The sequence below is a fragment of the Adelges cooleyi genome, unplaced genomic scaffold, assembly GCF_023614345.1.
Source record: "Adelges cooleyi isolate 19-005CV unplaced genomic scaffold, UGA_ACOO_1.1 ACOO_flye_CR_arks_rails_tigmint_CR_PRNA_24, whole genome shotgun sequence".
NCBI lineage: Eukaryota > Metazoa > Arthropoda > Insecta > Hemiptera > Adelgidae > Adelges > Adelges cooleyi.
The window spans coordinates 318,509-340,606 of NW_026095904.1; the positions used below are offsets into that span (position 1 = coordinate 318,509).

The window sequence follows — 22,098 nt, forward strand, 5'->3', positions numbered from 1 at the left end:
GTGGGCTTTATTTGTATTTGTATACACTGTACATTTTTTGATACTGGACCAATTCCTTTGTGTAGCAATTCATAATTCATGTTTGTATACACGTACTTCTGAAACACAATGTTAACAGAACAGAACAGATGTTATTAGAATGGTTGGCTACAGTAAAAAAACATGCAAGCTGTTATATATACTTAATGCTAACAAATGTTTAGTGCTGTTCCTGATTTTTAATTGTCTAGTTGTTTCTTAGTGTTCAGGTATTTCACAATAGATAAACGAAAAATGATTTGGAAAATTGTATTTTTGTTGACGTGTTTTAACGTTTTAGTGGACGCTGGTGGATGTTGTGAACCAGGTGGTACATTGGTAAATATAATCGATTATTGTCTCTTAATTTTTTTTTTTTAGTAGGTACAAAGTATAATGTATGTTTTTCATAACTCCACAAAATGTTTTGCATTCTTGGAATAAAAAATTAAAGTAATTTTATCATAGTATACATATTTTCTCAGCAATTAAAAAATATAATTAAATTGCGGATGTAAATATACTTTATTGTACAACATTTTTAAATAGATAGTACTTTTCATACTGATTTCGGGAATGCAAAAATGAATGATCGCGCGCACTAAAGATAGTAAGTCTGCGTGGCATTTTATATTATGTCATCCCGCACTCCGCCTATCGTGGTAGATTTTTTTTTGCTACCTAAATGAATAGTCTATACTCATAACAATATATTTTATAGTCTTCAAAAATGATAACTCTACAAAGCCTATAGAATACTGCACATAGCTCTGCATCGGAGTTGAAACATTTTTCTGGATTTTTGTGTAAAAAACTTCAAAAGTGGTTAAATTATATTTTTTTAGGGTCGGTGATTACAAATTTAACATCAGTTTTCAATTTTACTCAGCCAAAAAAACTGGAAAAAAAAAATTAAATTAAAAGCTAAAAGAGGTACTTGAGTATCAAAACTTCATAGTATCATTCTGCATAGATCTATATAAAGTTGTTGTAATGATTTGATAAACATTTTTTAAGATTTTAGGTGTTTTTGTTAAAATATATGAAATTTGTGAAAAACACAATTTTCCGGCAATTAAAGAAAAACTGTATGCTGAATTTTTTCTTCGTTTAATGTGTTATGGATACATACCAATTCTAACTACTGACAATTTTTCAACTTAAAGGTCCTAAAATTACGGCTAAAAACCCCCAAAAACAAAAAAACTTCCACCCCTCTATGGGAAAGGAAAATTTGAGACTAATGACGTATGAGGGCATACGAAATAAATATTCCTTGTAAATTTCAACTAGATCCGACAATTTTTCTCGAAATTACAGCCAATGAAAGTTCTAACTGCGGCCGCGTCCGCGTCCGTTCATCGATACTGTTCATCTAAAAACGAAATATAGGGAAAATTATTCTCAGTATCTAGGATGTGGTTATTCGGTTATGCTCGGTGTCCTGGGTCGGTTACGTCTTCCAGCAAGTAGTTAGTTGTACCTGCGGCGTATTTCCATCAGAGTAATTCGGTATCTAACAATAAGATAGTGGCATGGAAACGCGTTTCCGAGTCAGCTATCTTAGCGGTAAAAATGACGGAACTGCTAGTCGTGCAGCATAATCTCCGGTAATTTTTCAAAGTGTTAGGGAGGTGGGGTAGTTAGAGGGGAGGTGCTGTTTTGGCAGGTCCGACATAAAATGCAATGTCTGGGGTTACGTTATGTATATATTTTGGAATTCCGATGGCAAAGTTCCGAAATCAGTACTAAAACGGACATGTTTGGGGCTGTATGCTAGAGTTATTTTGATTTAGACTGGGGGAGGACAATTGGTTCTTAACCGCAATATCGAAGGGATCGCCAACTCTACTAGACTTTGATTCTTACGTGTAAAAATTTTACGATTATTCCGGTACCGTGGCAATGTTTGTTTGTCGCTGTTCAGTTATCGACGGTTATTGTGTAGCCGGTAACATCTGCCGGTTTCTAGGTCAACGGCGTACCGTGTGCGTTTGGCCTAAGTTGCGGCAACGGTTCGTGTGGTGTGTAATGAGGTGGGCTGAAGTGGCGGTGTCTCCTATGCGCGATGGTTAGAGTTAAACATATCTGCGTGCTATAAGGGCCTTATGTGTTTGATTGCCTTATGTAAAAAACAGAAAAAAACATTTTTGTTGGCACATAGATTAACTTATCGAAAAACTAAAATCACTACACCTACGTTGTAGATAAAGTTTTAGGGCTTAGATCTAAAAAATAGACTGAAGGTAATTTTAGAATGAGGCTATAACATATCACGCAGTTCGTATTCAAACTATTCATTTATCAAGGAAGAACAATAAAAGTAGAAAATTACACTTTAATTGAAATTATTCTCATAGTGTCTACAATCATCAGCATTATATCACTTTCAGTTGTAATAATTCATGTTAACCTCTGACCCATATATGATCCGTTCCCTCATGCACCAACCCCGTTGTTGTAATTGCTTCTTTTTTGTTACAGACGGACGAGGTTAGCGATGTGGATAATAATGTAATTGTTATAAATTAATACATACCTAACTTTACTAAATTTTTAATTTAATACTATCTTGGATTTTTTAAAAAAGTAAATTAATTAAGGGGATTACATACGGTTGGTTTTTAAGGAGTTTTGAATAGGCAATATTTAAGATAAAAGTGGTTTTAATAAATTTCGATCATGTCAATTAATTTACCGATTAATTTGAATAAGCTTCATGGTATTATTTTTAATTTAAATTATTTTGCCTGTGAGTAAAAAACATTTTAGTTAATATAACAAACATGTTTTGTTCCATCGCACAAGCTGAACCAGTGATTCAAAAAGTAATCTTATCTGAAAGCAGATTTGAATTCGTCATGAAGTTTACTTTACCAGTACTTATGATCACTGGTTCGGTCTGTGTAATAGAATAAAAATGATGTGTATTGACTGAAAAAGTCGACCGCATGCAATCCCCTTTATTGCAATAAAAAACGTGGTGCTTATAGCCCAAATGAATAAAAATTAATTTTCGAAACAATTTTTTTTTAAATATTCACTAGGAGAAAAGTTATTTTACTTGTCTTATCTTTTGTGGGACACCCTGTATATTATTTTAAAATTGATACATACTTTACTTTAAACGATTAAATGCAAAACTATTTGTATAATAAATAAATTCTGTTATGAATAAGTACTTATACATTTATTCTCGTTAAGAGATTATGCAGACTGTAAAATATTTTTTATCTGTCCGCACTTAGTCAGTATTTGTTTTTTAAATTCATTACCGTATAATAATTTTTAGACCGAAGTACCGCAACCGTATGAAACAATTGCACAATGGCTAGAAGTCTTAAAAGAACAGGGCTATATAGATTGGACTAAATTGGCGAAAACACCTAGGAATAATCAAATAGTAATTTTTGTACAAAATACATCATTCAAAAACGTGTTTAACCGTTATTATTTTTGAAGGAAAATGCAAGGGCCGGATTAGCTTATAGTAGATGTCCATCTACTATCTTGGGAAATCTTCTTGAGAGCAGTAAACAAATTAACTGGCCTCCTGAATTAGCTTCAGCTATAACTAGATTTGAACGAAGTGTTTTAAGAACCTATACATATAGACGTATTCCAAAAACACAAGCAGTATTCTTGGCCCCTTCTGAAAACCAAGGAGTGCCTGAGTCAGGACTTTTACTTATTTTTGATAAACTCGAAGGAACTGAGGATGATAATTAAAATCAACGCGGTGGAAATTAATTTCACCGGCTCGAAAAACCAAAAGTTTTAAAAAATATATAAATAATTATTATAACTAAAATTATAAAATAATTAAATTTTAGTTGATTTACGAATGATTTTGTAAACGTTATTTTTCCACATACCTATTACATAAATCGTACTACGCTTATCTAAAACTTTTATTTGTTTTTGCTGACGGAATTAAATAAAATGAGTGTATTATATTGATCTAAGCATTGATTTAACAAAGCTATAATATCCCTTTCTCTATTTTATTTTTACTCTTCGGTGTTTAGAATGTTCTAAATTACTTTTTATAATGTGGCGATTTATTTGCTCGCATCGTTCAAAACCATCGTTCGTTCTATACACATTGGTAAAAAGTGCGACTATGGACATGTGCTAGAAGTCTGAGAGAATTAAAGGTAGTTGTTTTTTGTTAAATGCAAATATTAAAAAGCCAGTACAGTGGGGTCGGGGCATAGTGGGGACAAAGAGGTCACAGGTCTACAGATTTTATTATAACTGAAAGTGATAAAATCACTTATAAATAAACGCTTCGATGCTAATCTGAGGACAGTATGTTCAAACCAGGAATAGCGATTTAGAAGATATCGTGGAACCAGCAATAATGTACTTTCTATAATCACTCGGTAGTCGATTTTTTTACAGTATTGAGTTGTGCATTTTATTTTTCTAGTCGTACCAAAAAAAGCAACGTACCAAACTTGTTGTCGTACAGTATACTTCAATCAAAGATATTTTAGCAAATAATGGAAAATAACATACTGCTTTTGATGATCATGTGAGCTACACACGCTTAAATATACAAAATGTATTGTATTAAAAAAAATTCATTGTAGTCGGCGCACGAATCGCCTTTTTGCCAAAACCCTACTGTTAATGCAATTAGAAACCCCAATGGCCAAGAAAGCGACATGACCTCGTTTAAACTTTAAATAATTTAGTGTTACTGGTACAATATGACAAACTTAGCTAACAGGAAGTCACACAAAAGTTGTGGTGTTTGGAGTACCAAGTTGTGTATTATCGAGAAAATTGCATTTTTATTTTTTCTAGATGGATAATGGGTTTCCACGGGTTACTAATTTTCCAATCGTCTTTTCCATTAAAATTTTAGTGGGGCTTTTCAATTTCTATTGCCTTTTTGAACATTCTTTTCCCGAATTTAGTCTCTTTGTCTAGTATTTTTGCTTTGTCAAACTGGATAGTATGTCCGGAGTTTACTGCAGATTTGTCTTTCATTTTATAGTCGACATCTGTTTATTTTGGGAAAACGCAGGCACAAATGCCAATATGGTGATCCCTATTGGTCGAGATAACACGGTATCAATTAGTCGGTACGCATAAATAGTCGTGACTATCATCGCCCTGAAGATGAACTCTGCAAAGAGTCCTAAACGTCGGCTTAAAAATAGTGACATTGATATATCTGAAACTCATCCGCATGATATTTCAATCCACGAAAGTTTCAACACATTCATATGTATATATTATGTTACCGTTTAAGTTTAAAAAGTCTACCATCAAGGTTCTATTGATACCCCTAAGAAAATTATTATGCGTTTTCAGTCATTATTTGGCTATATTCGTTTTCTTACACTAATTTTTGTTCATCGATGAAGAAAACAAAATAATAAATCGTTGTTAAACAAACACTTTATTAAAATACACGTGTACTATCAAATGTATTTCTAAAACCTGTTATTCTAATATTTTCGATAAATCAAAATACATAAAAAAAAATTATTGATCTAAAGTAATCTTAATTTAGTTATTTTTCCATCAATTTAAAAGTCACTACCGTCTTAAATATTTGTCCGTGGACAATTATAAAACTGTTGAAACACTTTTTTATGGAATTGGTCAAACACCTGGGTTTTTTAGATTTCCGAAATAGTAGCTACTCACTTCAAAGTACTACACCTAATCGAGAATTGTCTGTATCGTTTTACTCCTAAATCAAAATAAAATTCAAACTTTTTCAAGACCACTTTTAGTTCAGTTTTAAACGAATTTTTGTCTTTAAAATTATTTGTATCGATATTAATTACTTGTACCATCCACATCGAAGCGCTTCTTTGAAAGTGATAAAATCACTTTTAGTTGTTATAATATTTCTAAAAACTTGTGACCTCCCCGTCCTCTTTTTGCCTTCACGAGCTCTACCTAATTGTGTTTATCCATATTGCTGCAATTTTAAAGCACCTAAAAATGTCGACATCAAGTCATGAAAAATTTTATTATTTCATTTTATATAATTATTTAAAACCTTTTTAAAATTTGTATGAAGGGTAACAATCCAAAACGTTGTATTTCCAAAAATGACAATTTTCAAAAAATCGAGTTTTCTGTATCAACCACAATATAAATAAGTAGAATAGTAGAATAAGTAAAATAGCGAAAGGATTCAACTTTTTAAATAACATTTCATTATTTACACTTACCTGGTTGATTTTTTAAACTTGGTTTCATTTAGTTTTACGCAAAACGTACTATTTCCGGTAATAGTACGTTTTGAAAAACAGATTGGAAATAGCGCAGTTTAATATTGATAAGCAGAATTAATTAAAAACTAACTTATTCTATTTAATAATATGTAATAAGGTAATATTTTTTTATGTAAATATTTACAATTTAAACGAAAATATTGACTGTAATATCACACATCGTATACGTTGATATCATACAATTCAAAATGTTATCACGAATAACCAAGTAGGTAACACAACCTGTTAATTGAATTTGAACACGCTTTTTTTAACAAATAACCAGCAAGTGTATTTTATAGAACCTCATTAAAAAATGTACAGATTTCAGTCAACTAATTTAATAATTTGCTTTAATATTAAAGGTTACCAAACAAAAGGAGACAATAAGGAAGTAGCAGGTTTTGTATTAGAAGATAACATTATTTTATATTGATACTAAAGAAAATAGCACATTTTGAACCAACAGCAAAAATTACACGTTGTGTGAAAAATAATTGGAAACACCATCATTAAAAAGATTTTTGTATACTTCTAACATAGGAATTAATACGTTTTGACGCGAAATGGAAATATTACATTTTGAAAAAATTAAAAATAGGCGATACCACGTTTTGAATTAGCGTCAACTTTTAAATCCTTTGATTCTACGCTATAAAATTTGAACAGAATAATAAAAGTGCCAAAAATGAATTCCTCGTTTAGATTACAATACGAATTAATGTCTAACTTAATTTATTAAATTTTGGAAATGCAACGTTTTGGATGGTTACCCTTCGTATATGGTTTTATCATTCGCCTTGCTTATCTAAATAATTGTATCTATATTTACTCTCTTACTTGGAAACGTTTAAGAAACACGTTTAGTGTTATTTATTGAAATAAGAAGAAGACCTATTTTAATGCAATGTTTTCTGTGCTTGTTCAAACAATTACCTACATATTAGTCATTCACCAATGTACTAATTACAAAATATATCCAAAGACAAAAAATCTGAAAGTGGTTTCATCACAATTAAAATTTTCGATGTGATTCTGCAAAGTGTACGAATCCAGCTAAGTATAAACCAGTTGAGTCTAAATCAGTACAGGCCAAAATATGTACAGTTTAAATCGGTACAGATGAAGTTGGCAAAGTTGGGTCAAAGCAGCTATTAAATCTGAATGTGATTTCATCACTATCAAATGCTTCGATGCGAACTAGACGGTTCGTTGTAAAACTGTCGATGCAAAATAACTATTCAATATAAACTTTCTAGAATACACTGTTTTTCTACAGTAAAAAAATGCTGCGGTATATTTGGAGGTTTGGTGAAATTTAGATTTGAAGTTGTTGTGGGATAGGGTTTTCCATCAAATTTACGTTGTATGGTCTTTTAGTAAAATATTTGTTTTGTGACTGTAATATGCGCGAATTAAAACTGAAAACGTTTGTGACTAGACATAAATACAATATTGTATTCACTTGATAGCAAAAGGCGTGTTTAAAACGTTTTAAAACAAAAGCAAAATTATAAAAGCCAGTATAGTTTGGACGAGGCATAGTGCAAACGAGGTATATTGGGTGAGGGAGGTGGGACACCGGTCTATTAGAATTTTTACACGTTGATAAATATGTAAATTTATCGGAAAATTGTCTCGAATTCAAAAACCATGGTGTATTATATTTCGTGTATACAAGTGTCCTACCGTCTATAACGTTTTAAAATGCAATGACCTTAGTATGCTCTGATTAAAAAATAAATGGTAGACTAACAGCATTTATTAAAATTGCATACAAAAATCATTAAATGTTTTAAAATCTATAAACGTAAGTTAAGTTTTTTTTTTGCAACTATAAACTATTGATGACAGGTTTGATTATTGTATTAGAGGGAAAAATTTGTTTTAAGAACATGTTTTTCTAAAATCAGTGTAAAACATATGAAAGAAATAAAAACATGTCGTTTTTCATTTTTGTGAGTCAATTAATTCGAATTTGTTGACTATGACCCACCAAAAAATCAATGATGAATATCGGATCATGGTGAACATCATCAGTAGGTACTGTATAGGAAAACAGAAAATTGATACATCATAAAAATAGCATAGTCTAAACTAATACAGTCCAAACCAATTACAGAATAAATCAGTACCGAAGAAGTTAGCAAAGTTGGATCGGAGCAATTATTAAATCTAAATGTGATTTCATAACAACCAAACGATTTGATGCAAATATGTAAACAGTACGAATCCTACACGGTATAAACCATCGCAGTCTAAATCAAGCATAGTCCAAACCAATGTTGTTTCAAAACCTAATCAAAAATCTCTAGTGAAATTTTTTTATTAAGGAAAAACTAAATTAAAGAGGAAAATTTCAGTTTCGCGGTAGTAAGTTTGTTGTAGGTTGCAATGTGCGAGAGTAAACCATCAACAGGTATTTTAAATATATTTGCATTATATCGCTGGTTACCATCAACGAATTCTTTCAGAAAAAAACCATCCCTAACAGTAAAAATACAATACTAAATAGATTAATCTTTATTGTCTTTACAATACTATTATCTACAGTTGTATTTCTACAGATTCGCATCAAAACGTATATTTGAAAGTGATGTAAGCACATTCAGCCAGCTCGATCTAACTCAAGTCCTGAGCTCATCGTACTGGCTTTTGGCTTTATGAATATTCGTCTTAGCTATACATAATAGTTAATACACGTAGTCATTGTCTGTAATCGTTCGCGCGAGTTTTTTTTTATTATTATTAAAATTTACTATTATTCTTAATGATTATTTAAGGCAGTAGATGCAAAATAATTAAATATCTATGCGCGCAAATCTTATGTAAATAGTTTATCTGATTCGATACAATTCTCAACTTTTCATGATTTGTTAGAAGTCATAACCTTCGAAAAAGTATTACTAAAAAGTGCCAAAAAAAAAGAAGACATTTGAACATGCATAATTTTATACATTTTTTGTCGTTAGACCGACGTATTTCTGAGTAAAATGTTATATTTAATTTATAAATATTTATCTGCCGATAGCAGTTAAAAAAAATGTACTGAAACATTTATGTGCAAATGTGCCAAAATTGTACGTGTTTCGAATATGTTTTTGAATTATTAAAACTGTAGCATTTTTAATATAAATGGTGTATCAACATAATTGCACATAGAAAAGATCCAAACCCTCCCTCTACTTACTCTCTAATTGTCATCGACATCACGATGGCACAAAACTTGTAGATAACTGAGACGTCATAATCCGATTTGAAGTTTATTTTGTGGGTCACCAAATAATTTGTATTAACGGATGGCATGTTACCGGAGGAGGAGGAGTGGCCGAGTGGGTAAGGTGGCAGTATGTTAGTGGATTAGTGGAAAGACGTCCAATGAAAACCATCAGTACCTATCTTTTTTTTGGCTTTTTGTTCCATTAATCTCTTACACCGTATGCGTATTTCAATAAAAAAAAAACCACAAAATTTCCATTCCTTTCCTGTGGGGGGCAGAGGGATGTCGAAATTTAGGGTTTAAGGTAATGTGTGACAGAGACATGCCATATTAATGTTCCATAAATTTGCACTCGATCTGACCGAAAATATTGACAATTTAAATTCCAATAAAATTTTTGTTTTTTTTGGTCTTAGAATGAAGGCTCTTTTCTATCTTTGACCCATTAAAGTATCATCCATATACAATTTCGGATCTATTATAGATGTGCAACATGAGCAATTTGTTCACTGGAAACAAATTTGTTTGGTTTCGAGTTTAAAAGTTGTGGGTAAAATAGTTACTTTTACATAATAATTAGCCATCACTCTTTAGTGCTCTTTTGTAAGCAACATATAGTAAAGTATGAAAAAAACCTAATATTAATTGTACTTACTGTATTCTAAACTTTCTTTAAGGTTATATCCGAAATCTAACTCATAACCCCCCCCCCCTTTCATTTTCGGCTAGTAACCTTTGAAGTCGAAGCCTTATTAGGTAAATAAAAAATTATTCTATTATTATTAATATAAAGTATAAAAACGGCGATTTACTAAATAACTTAGTTTAATGAAAAAATAAAAAGTTACAGTCTACTTATAATGGCTAAAATTATAAATATGGAACATGCCTTAGTCTGCCGGCTCCTAAATGGTTATTTTTTTCTAATCATAATCTCCTTAAGATTTATGGCGCTAGTATAGTCATTTGTAGTCGTTTTTTTGTAGTTATGCATGACGACGATGACCCGGTATTACTTCGATGACATCTTATATGTTATTATACGTGTAAAGTAGGCGCACTACTTTAGTATCGCAATTTAGTGTCGCTATTTAGTGTCGTGTTCGGGCTAGGAGGCCAAGGCTAAAGCATGTTTCATCCAAAATTTATATTTTTCAGAAATGAGTTGACTGTCTATCCCATTTAATCAAAGCAAACTAGAAATAAATTTTGGTCAATGTGTAATTTTCCCCTTTTTTTTGGGGGGGTTTTTCTTTCAAAAAATATTCGACTACAGATTTTTGAGAACATTTTAAATGTTATAAATTCACGCAAGATCTAGTCTAATTTTCAGTGCTCAAGTCTTAAAACTTGCTAGATAATTTTCGATGAAAAAAACCATAATTTAATATCGTGTTGTGTCATTTGTGTAGATAAATATGCGCCACAGCGAATTAAATTAAAAAAATAATTATGACGTAGGTAAAACTATAACTTATAAGGTCGTGTAAGGTTAGGTTAGGTTCATATTTTTTTTGCAATGCGACATCGAGTTAGTATTATTGTAAAAAATACTGCACAATAATATTATAACGTGTAAGAAAATAACAATTATACACCGTTGGCTTCTGTACATCAAGTGGATTTTAACTAAAACTAACAATACAAGTTGTGCCTATCCTTATAATTATGCGTAAAACGCTAATTGCATGTAGTTATGTCATGTTCTTAGGGATGAGATAACAAATAGAACCATTCTAAACACTTCAACGATAGTAAAATACGAGTGTACAAAATAGATATTCGCTGTAACTCAATATGTAAGTATACAGTACATCCGCACAAAAAAATAGTTCACACATATAAACTCACCACAAACAACCAAATAAAATACTTTAAAAAAAACTGTTTTTCTTTACTAGTACAAAAATATATACCTACTCGTTGTAGTGACATTGTGCCAAAAAAACACAAAAAAAAAAAATGAATTATGATTCCCACATCGTTATGAAAATATGTTACCTAATTAAAAAAACAATTGATCGATATTCGAACTCGAATAGTTATTATCGACTATGACCAAATAATTCGAAACGTTTATAATCTATGTAAGGAAATGGCTTTTTATTAAGAGGCATATAATAGGCGATTTTTGACAAAAATTGATCTAGTTGCTATTTGAAATATGCGGACTAATTTTAAGGAGAAAAAAATTAGTTTAATCTAGTTAGTAAACTTTTAAAGCTAATTTTCTCCGAGTTAAGGCAAAAGTTTGACAAAAATTATTTTCGCGGAAGTAATTTTTTGGCGAATATATTTTATTTTTTATTATATTTTACTAACCTAACGGAACTCAATTCTTATTTTTTATTTGAACTTAAAAAAACTTTGTGTGGAGATTATAAAAAAATCCTAAAATATTAGCAATACATTTTTTTTATATTTGTCTGTCGGTGTAGTTAAGTGTTTTTTTTACTGTATACCACTGTACAGTATACTTTTGGAATACTTTTAATAATATGTCATCGATTGTACGAATAAAAAAATGCACAGTAGCATATTTGTCGATCATGATGCCGCTTTGAACGATACAGGGTATCCCATCAGTTTTCAATAACTGAAATATCTTATTAACATATTATTTATTATAATTTGATGATTACTTATTCGTCTTGTATAGAGCCCAGAAAATCAGTTACTTCAATACAAACAGAACAGATATTTGTTTGTTTAGGAAAGGTCATTCGTATCAGAGTTAAAATGACGTAGCCGTTCCATGTTTCTAGACCGAATTTTAAAGCACAACAAATAATAATAGTGATAATAATTTAAAGTCTAGCATTATCTTTTTATTGAGAAAAATCAATATCATTAAGGTACTAATAAAAGTGTTTTCATTTGTCGATTCGATCTGCTGATCCGCTCTTGACATTCAATATAAATAATATTAAGTTTAATTAATCCTATTCTTAAACTGAAAACTATAATTTTGTTTGATAAAATACATTTTGTATATAATATTGTAGGCTTAAATGTTCTCGATCTAAATTCAAGAAGGTATTATTAAATCCTGGCGGGATACCCTGTATCGATTGAAGCGACACGATCTTCGATAAAAACATGGTGTTGTACCTATAAAGTATTATTTAAACTAGTGCTAAAACACATTAAAGCAGTTCCCTGTAAGAAAACTCAACAGCAACAAAGAAATATCGAGAAAGTATGTTTTTGTGTGTTCGTTTTGTCGTACAACTAGAAAAATTCAATTCAATTTTTTCCTAATTTACATAGTTTAGTACTGCAAAAACTATAACTGCTGTGTGACTTCCAGTAAGTTTTATCACACTATACTTCAATTATTTACTTTTGTATCGAGACCATGTTAAATTTTCGGCCTTTGTTGCTGCTTATTATACTAACAGCGGGTTTTTGGAAAAACGGCGATTCGTGCGCCCGACAAAAATATGCCAATGACAAAACGGAAGATCACTTTAAAAAATTGCTCGAAATAGATACGGGATACTCTCATGAACAACTGTCAAAAAGTTTTGCTGAACGAGAGAGTGGTTCAACATGGTCAGTGGTGAAAGCGATTGATGATGTTTACGGAAAACTTCTGTGTAGTTATTTATTCAACTGTAGTCATTACATGAATTTGATTAAATCTCTGATGACCGCAAAAGGTAAGAATGCATTAGAGAGACTAACAATATTTACCTATAAACCGGCAGGAACCGTGTTTTTTTTCGAAGAAAAAGTGGTCGATATGTTAAACGTTTTATACAATTTTGGTCAGATCAAATACGTGGATCACTTATGGCTCGTGTACATGTATTTAAGGAGTTTGAGCTCCCTGGGCATAAAACGCATGATACATCCGTTTATTCGAATACGTTTATTGATGGATTACAAATCAGTTTCTGAACGACTTGTACAACACACTGAACTAAATTGCTATATTAAAGATAATAATAATTTGTATAACGACCAATACGTTGATTCTTATTATTTTACTTCTCTGGAAGAAATCCGTGCTGTCCAATTTAAATCGCATTCAGTAATCAAAGACTCTGTGGTCAAATTGATGAACATAATCGACAAACGAATCTCTGGAATAACTAATTTTATGAGCATTGACGATTGTAAATCATACTTTAGACTTGACCATTTGCGTTTGAAACCGGCTTACTATGACCGCCGTGTTGTAAGTCAATTAATGAGTGATTATGGAGGAATCACCAATGAATCGGAACAATATCGGACATATCATCTAATCAAAAATGCCTGTTCCAGAAATCCTATCGTCGCATCTGTTGAAAATCTAACTAATGCCGTTGCTAAATGTCACGGCGTTTTAATGAATATGATTAAATATATAATGATATACACCTCGTGGAAGCACATACTTATAACTGCTACACTCTTACCATATACTAACCCAAAAATACCACCGATAATTAAAGCTAGAGTATACGAAAAATGGTTGACGCGATGTTCTGCCATCAGATGGATAAAGAAGTATAACGGACTGATATACAAGTATTTAACACAAATTGCCAGTTTTTTTAATTTAAATATAGATAGAGAGTTAAAATTCATTGCTGAACTGTTCCTATTGTCATCATCTGCATCTAAGTTAGCCGATGTTGAAAAAAACCAAGAAGTTCAAACTAAGATTTTGGCTACATTGAAAGATTTTAATGCAATTAATTTTCAATTTGACGAAAGTAACTTTTCTACCGCTAAATTGACCAGAAAATATTTCAAGAAAAGGTTTAAAATGCTATGGAGGAAGTTATCAAAGTTTGGTGGATTAGGAGATATCGACCATTGGAAGACTTTTTTTATATTGGAGAGTCAATTAAGTCTCTTTTTATTTAATAGGGAAGTAAAAAATGTTTTTAGTGGTATCGACTTTGATGTAATCAGATCATTTGATCGCTTTGCGGAACACAAATGGCTCTTTAATTTGGATATTGTTATAAAATAGTAATACTTTAATCATTTTACTGTTACAATTTTGCCTCATTTATTTAAATTGTAAATTGTGTGTTTAGTTACTAAATAATGTGACTAGGTCAAAACAATAAAAGTTGTTAAAATTATAATATATTGTTATTTACTATTTGGACTTTTGTCATTTATAGCAACCAATTATTAATTGTTTTATACATTTTTAGAAAAATAACGAAAATTCGTGACAAAGTGTTTAACTTCAATTATGAATTGTGTGTAATTTTCCTAAGGGTTATCCAAATGGGAATTGTGAGTCTTATCGGATCGACTAGAACTAATTTTTTTGTAGATTTAGAACCCACAGTAATAATTTTTAGTATTACATTACTCTTACACACTATAGTAAAAATTGAAGTAACGTACAGGTGTCGTGACACGACCTTTGACAGTGTTTCAATTGTCACGAATATGTTTAGAAAAGTAGCAAGGATACCAGATGCGACTCTATTATAAAAACATTATCTTAATAGTCTGTGTTCTTTTTCTACAGTGAATAGCTAATAGTCATCGAATCGTACGAATCTATTTATGAATATTTTAATAGATGGCAAAAGAAACAGTAGTACCTAGAAAGTAAAAACACTTAGCAACATAAAAAAAATATGTTGTTATACAATTGTTAGAAATAACTCAAATAATGTTTTACTGAGTGTATAAAGAAACGATTGCAAAACAACATATTTTTCGATTTTGATGATGATTTTATAGATAGAAGGTATTGGTTCCATCAGGATTTAACATTTTAAATCTTTTAAAATTGAGATTTTCTATTTAATAACATATATTGAAAAACAAATCACCTTTATTGTAAAATCATAGTCAAGTAAAAGTGGTAGAGCTGTTATTTTCTAGTATCAATAGTCGTTAGAAATAAAAACCAAGTAAAATAATAGCAAACAGCACATTATTTATTTGAAATAATTTATTTTTGTGATAATATTAAGATAAGACAGTTAATTGGTAAACTTCGATGATTTTTTACAATAATTTAGAACAATACCAAAACAATTACATCATTATGTTAAAACCGCTTTATAGTAAAATGTTAACTAGAATTAAAATATAATGATAAACTGTAGATAGGTATCGCTTAAATTATTTGCAACACAATTAAACATTTTGATCTACTTTAAAAAATATTAAAGTTAAAAATATACTATGCAATTAAATATAGACCTTTTTTTCAGCAAATTGATTAAACGAACCTAATACTTGAAAATCAATATCTTTTAATGACCGTTCTACAAATCTAATAAATGAAAAAAAGCCTAATTGACTCCCTAATACCGCAACAGACGTAATTAAACTAATATAATTTTTATCCCATAAGAAACGCTTGTATTTTATCTGATGCAGCATACTAGACTTTTCGTCAAAATACTTTTCGGTGAACTTGCTACTAGAATAGTTATTTTTGTCGAGTTTAAAATAATTCGAATTTAGCTTTATTAGTGGTGCCTTAACGTTATCTACATCGGCCAACTCGTGGGCGAATGATGGTTGAAAAAGTTTAGCAATACATTTTAAATCATCGTCTTCTTTCAAACCAAAAAACCGTATAGTTTGATTAAAATAGTTATACATCTTCATGTTATACTTCTTAATTCGTTTGATGGTAAGACACGGGCGCCATTTTTCGTGTACTTTAGCTTTCAGTATCGGTTGTTTATCTGTACTCGCAGATGGTAAATGTATAGCAACTTCAAGTACGTGTTTCCACGAGTTGTATAACAAAACATATTTGATAACGTTCATGAAAACACCGTGACACTCAGCAATGTCATTGGTCAGTGTAACAAACGATTCGACGTTAAGACTTCTAGAGCAGGTATCTTTTATGAGACGGCGCGTACTAGTTTGTTCCGATTTGTCGGTGATTTCTGCAAAGTCTATTAATAATGTACTCAAAACAAGGTCGTCCATTGCAGGTTTCCAACGCAGATAATCATATGTGAAGTACGATCTACAATCGTCGATGGTCATATCTTGAGTTAATTTAGAGATTCTACTGTAGATTGTGGTGTTGAGCATGACCACAGAGTATGCGATTGCCTCGTGTGATATTATTGGATTGTCACCGATTTCTTTCAGAGATTTTGAAAAATCAGAGTTACTGTATTGGTCGTTATAAACGTTATTACTATCTTTAATGCAATGTCGTTCAGTGAATTGTGTCAGACGGACGTAAACGGTATCGTGTTCGAGCAATAAACGGATTCGTTTATCTTCTTCGTTTGGTATATTATTATGGTTTTTAGTTACTGAATATAAATTACTCGAATACATGTACACAAGCCAAAAGTGATCTACAGAATCGATCTTACCGAATCTATATAACGTTTAACATACTGACCACTTGGTGATCGAAACGAAACACTTTCTTGTCGTTCATAAGTTCCTTTAATCCGTCATTACCTTCTGCGGTCAATAACGGTCTGATCAGGTTCATGTAATGACTACAATTGAACACATAACTACACATGAAATGTCCGCAAACCTCATCAATCGCTATCCGTGTTGAAATTCTCTTCAGTTCATCATACCGTTTTATTAGTAATTGTTTCTGAGAGTATCCCGTGTCTATCTTGAGCAGTTTTTTATAGTAAACATCCGTTTTTTCTTTTGCATATTTTTGACGGACACACTGTAAACCGCCGTATTGCCATAAATCCGCTGTTAATACAATCAGCAATACCAATGGCTTAAAAAGCGACATAACCTCTTTATTGCTTCAAAACAATTATCATTGCACGTGCAATATGACAAAACTCTCAAAAATGGCTATCACGTAGCAGTTATGGTGTTTGCAGCTCAAAATTGTTGTTTTTAGGAAAAATTTGTTTCTAGTTGTACGAAAAAATGAACCCACAACACAACATATCGATTTTCGATACTTGTTTGTATCTGTTGAGTTTTAATACAGTATACTGCTATTAAATGTATTTTAGCACTAGTTTAAAACATATTTTACTGTTAGTGTGGTGACAAATGTACAACAATATTTTTTTCGAAGATTGTTCCACTTATTTCGATACAGGTGTACCGCCAGAATTTAATAACATTTCTTGAATTTAGACCGAAAACCTTTAAGCCTACAATATTGTATAGAAAATGTATTATATCAATTTAATGATAAAATACATTTGATGATTTTATTATCAAATGGGGCATATTGGGCTTCAAATTATGTACTTTTGTTTTGTTATGTTGCGTCCCAAAATTGTGTCAAAACATACAACGAATGCATGTAAACTCCTTTAAATGAATGACGTTTAACCCAATCTTAATCAAATGTCTGTTCTGTCTGTATTCAAGTAACTGAGTTACTGGTCTTATAAAAAGATGAATAAGCGAACCTAAAATTATAATAAAAAAGTGAGTTTGTGAATATTACATTTCGGTCATTAAACCTTATGGGATACCCTATATCGATAAAAGAGCCATCATAATCAAAACATATGTTGTTGTGTATTTGTTCTGACACGGCCCGTGATACATGTGACTAATAGGACGCCGCGCACTGACCGGCTGACCACCACTCTCTACCTAGGGTGCAAAGTCTAGTTCGGACGCCGGCATAGATAAGATATTGTTTTAAGTATTCCAAATTTACACTGATAAAATTCTGAAAATTCTTTGCATTTTTTTTTCAACTGATCATGATTGTTTTTAATTGAGAAAGAAAACTAAAACGTTTGTTAACTTCTTTGTATGATTTCGATCGTTGCTTTAAATGAGCATCCAATGTATTGTGGGAAGTAATGGTTCTATAACAAATTTTTGTTTGCCATTCAACTGTGCAGTTTCTGATAGCTCTTCCAAAAAAGTGATGCTGCTGTAGTCTGTACAGCGATCAACGTGTTCATTGCTTGTATAAGGACTGATCGCCGTTTTTGAAACATTTAAATTTTGAGTAAACGGAACTATAATGTACTATATTTAAAAATTATAACTTAACATTTAAGGCTGACTATCAAATATTTAGTTGAAAAATCTCGCGTCAATACGTTGTAATGTAAAGATGTAAATTATATTTCGGAGCCCCCATCAGGCTGGGCTTGTGCCCCACGTGCCCTTAGTGTAAAAACGTCACTGATAACACATACATTACATAAGTAAACCGTCACAGGAACCGTGTATGTGTGAAACGGACCTTAGTAATTACAAAATTCCACTCACTAGCAAACTTTTATAAAGTGTAACTTCCAAATGGCATGTTATCAGCAACAACTTCTTTAGGTATGCCAAACCTACTGAAAACTTCTTTTAATATTATTATTACTAACTCACTTGTCTTAGAATTTAATTTTAAAACCTCTAACCATCTAGAATAATAACCTTCAATAACTAAATAGTTTATATTTTATTTTATTGAATTCAGCAATATCAAGTGCAATTAAAAAAAATGGTACATCTGGTATAAGGTGCGATTTTAAATTGCAAATGGTTGTTTTATTTTACTAGATCTAAAATTTTAAGAAACAGGACATGAACCAATACAATTTTCAATTTCACTATCAATACCAGGAAAATAAAATAGTTGTTTTGCTCGGGCTTTTGTTTTACTGATGCCAAAATGAGGTTTGTGAAACTTTTTAATTACATACTGCCTCATAACCTTAGGCATAACTAGTATCGTACCAAAATAAATCAAGCCATTTTCAAGTACAAATCGTTTCTTCATTTCCAGTAGTACTTAAGCTCTTCCTCACACTTAAGTTTTGGCCACCCTTTTTTACAATATTCCATTATTTGTTTTAGTACTTCATCATCTTCAGTTTTTTTCTTGAATTAATTTTCTCTATTATTTTAAAAATGTATTTGTATATCATTAATTGCATGAATTACCTCGGTTACAATAATTTTACCAGTTTCTTGTATTTTAACATAATTTCTGCTTAATGAATCGCCTACACAAAGAAAAAAAATTAAGTTTTTTTTACAAGTATATCTTATTGTACCTGTTTTATTTTATCAATAGTAGTTATCAATATCCATTGAAGATTGGAATAAAATAAATAAAATGAAAAATCGAGATATAGTGAGTACCTTATGTTTGTATTGGTGGGTTATTATTTTATTGCATATCTATAGTCATAGGTAAAATATATTTGATAGCTAAATACATTTTTTGGAATATTTTATTAGACAAATTCGTTTGTTAAATCACAACGATAGACAAAGATAAACATTTTATTAACTGTAATAATTAGTAAGTCTATTTATTTTCAGAATGTGACACGGATCTGGGATATTTCAGGTTTATCGGGCCGTGTAAAACCAATTAACTATTATATTATTGTGAACAATCTATCGCTTATTTAAAATTAGTTTACACATCAATATCCTAATTGACCCCCCCCCCCCCCCGCGGGGGATGCAAGAATTTTGGTTTTTTGTGTTTTTAGCTATGTGAAGATTACAGTCTTACGATTTTTGTATAATACATTATGTTTATATTTGTTTGTCGGTGTAGTTGAGTGGTTTATTTTACTGTATACTACTATGAAGTGTAACCAATGCCTTAAAAATATGTTATCGATTGTACGAATAAACAAACGTACAGCAGCATATTTTTCGATCATGAGGCCGCTTTTAACGATACAGGGTATCCCATCAGTATTTACTAACTGAAATATCATATTTACATGTTTACTATAATTTTATGATTACTATTATTCATTTTGTATATCGTCCAGCAAAGCAGTAGTATCAATACGAACAGAACACAAATCTGTTTGATTATGTAAAAAGGTCATTTGTGTAGAAGTTTAAATGACTTAGCCGTTCCATATTTCTAGACGAAATTTCGGGACTAAACAAATATTAATAATAATTTAAAGTCCGGCATTATCTTTTCATCGAGAAAAATCAATATCATTAAAGTACAATTGAAATAATAATAAGCGAAATAATCGATTAACACTTTTTTATTGTTTTTCTTTAAGATTTTAACAGATAAAAAACCAATTATGAATATTTATCTTTAAATTGTTTTTAAAAGACTGAAACGTGTAGGCTAGAATTCAGGAAAAGTGCAGCAAGTGTTTTCATTTGTCGATTCGATCTGCTGATCCGCTCTTGACATTCAATATAAATAATATTACGTTTAATTAAAGGTATTATTAAATCCTGGCGGGATACCCTGTATCGATTGAAGCGACACGATCTTCGATATAAACATGTTGTTGTACATTGGTTTCTTTGCACAATATCCCATAAAGTATTATTAAAACTAGTGCTAAAACACATTAAAGCAGTTCCCTGTATGAAAACTCAACATTAGCAAACAAATATCGAAAAAATATGTTTTTGTGTGTTGGTTTTGTCGTACAACTAGAAAAATTCAACTACATAATTTACACAGTTCAGTACTGCAAAAACTACAACTGCTGTGTGACTTTCAGTAAGTTTAATTAATGAGTGATTATGGAGGAATCACCAATGAATCGGAACAATACCGGACATACCATCTAATCAAAAATGTCTGTTCCAGAAATCCTATCGTCGCATCTGTTGAGAATCTAACTAATGCCGTTGCTAAATGTCACAGCGTTTTAATGAATATGATTAAATATATAATGATATACACCTCGTGGAAGCACATACTTATAACTGCTATATTCTTACCATATAAAAGTATAATTATATAATAATAATTAATATATAACATATAGTTGTTTATTTTCAATACATATTAATAGACATTTTTTTATGTATAAAATGAGTTTGATTTTAAATTTGTATTCAACCTAATTGATCGGAATAATATTCGATCACTAATGTTTTTTTTTCATAATACAACTTTACCACAGTATGACATATCGCCATTTGTTAAGAATAGTGAATCCAAAACTACACAGATACCTGCCAGAAATTAATCGATTTAACAACTAAAATTTTGAGTGTATCCGGGTATACATAGTTAATTATATAAGGCTATAACAACACCACACGCAGAGTAATAATAACATTTTAGTTGGAAAATCCAAAGGGATAGAGGACATTTATAGATCTAAAGCTATAGTACACAAACAAAATAACAGATAGTGGGCACGTCTATTGTCCACAAACAAATTTCGTTACTCGTTTACATTCATATCAATTATGTTAGGACAAATATGTCGGGAAATTCTTTTTAATAACCTCCGGAATGTTAAATATTTTGAGCTATTTCATATTATTGAATGTTTTGTTATTTCTTCATAGCAACTGACGACCCAAACAAACTAATGCATTATTCAGAAAAAAAAAACTCTATAATGATGTTATACAAAAACTGTTTTCTTTAGGAAAATTGAATTTTCAATTTTACCGTATACATTGTAAAACTTTATAGAACGCAAAGGATTCCACCAGTAACGATTTTGTTTAGTTCCAAAGAAAAGAAGATTACCATTATAGAAAAAAATTTTGAACTCAGAAACCATTAATATATTATATATATTTTTTGTTCTCTAGTTGAATACATCAATAATTGCAAAGGAAGTCATAAATTTATGCCATATAAAAAAGAAAAAAAAACGAGTGAATACGTAATGACTTTTAATTTCTCATAAAATATTAAATTAGGGTTTTCGTTATTGAGAAAAAATCAAAATGTTTATCATTCGAAGCTACACA

General features: G+C 30.7%; 1 protein-coding gene across 1 annotated transcript; it reads left to right on the forward strand.

Moving 5' to 3' along the window:
• Nucleotides 1–220: 220 nt before the first annotated feature.
• Nucleotides 221–3,747, forward strand: LOC126836320 (E3 ubiquitin-protein ligase NRDP1-like). Its single transcript, XM_050569552.1, has 4 exons — nucleotides 221–357; nucleotides 2,503–2,532; nucleotides 3,311–3,421; nucleotides 3,481–3,747. The coding sequence occupies exons 1-4, from the start codon at nucleotides 274–276 to the stop codon at nucleotides 3,745–3,747; spliced, it is 492 nt and encodes a 163-aa protein (XP_050425509.1). The 5' UTR covers nucleotides 221–273.
• The last annotated feature ends 18,351 nt before the right edge of the window (nucleotides 3,748–22,098 follow it).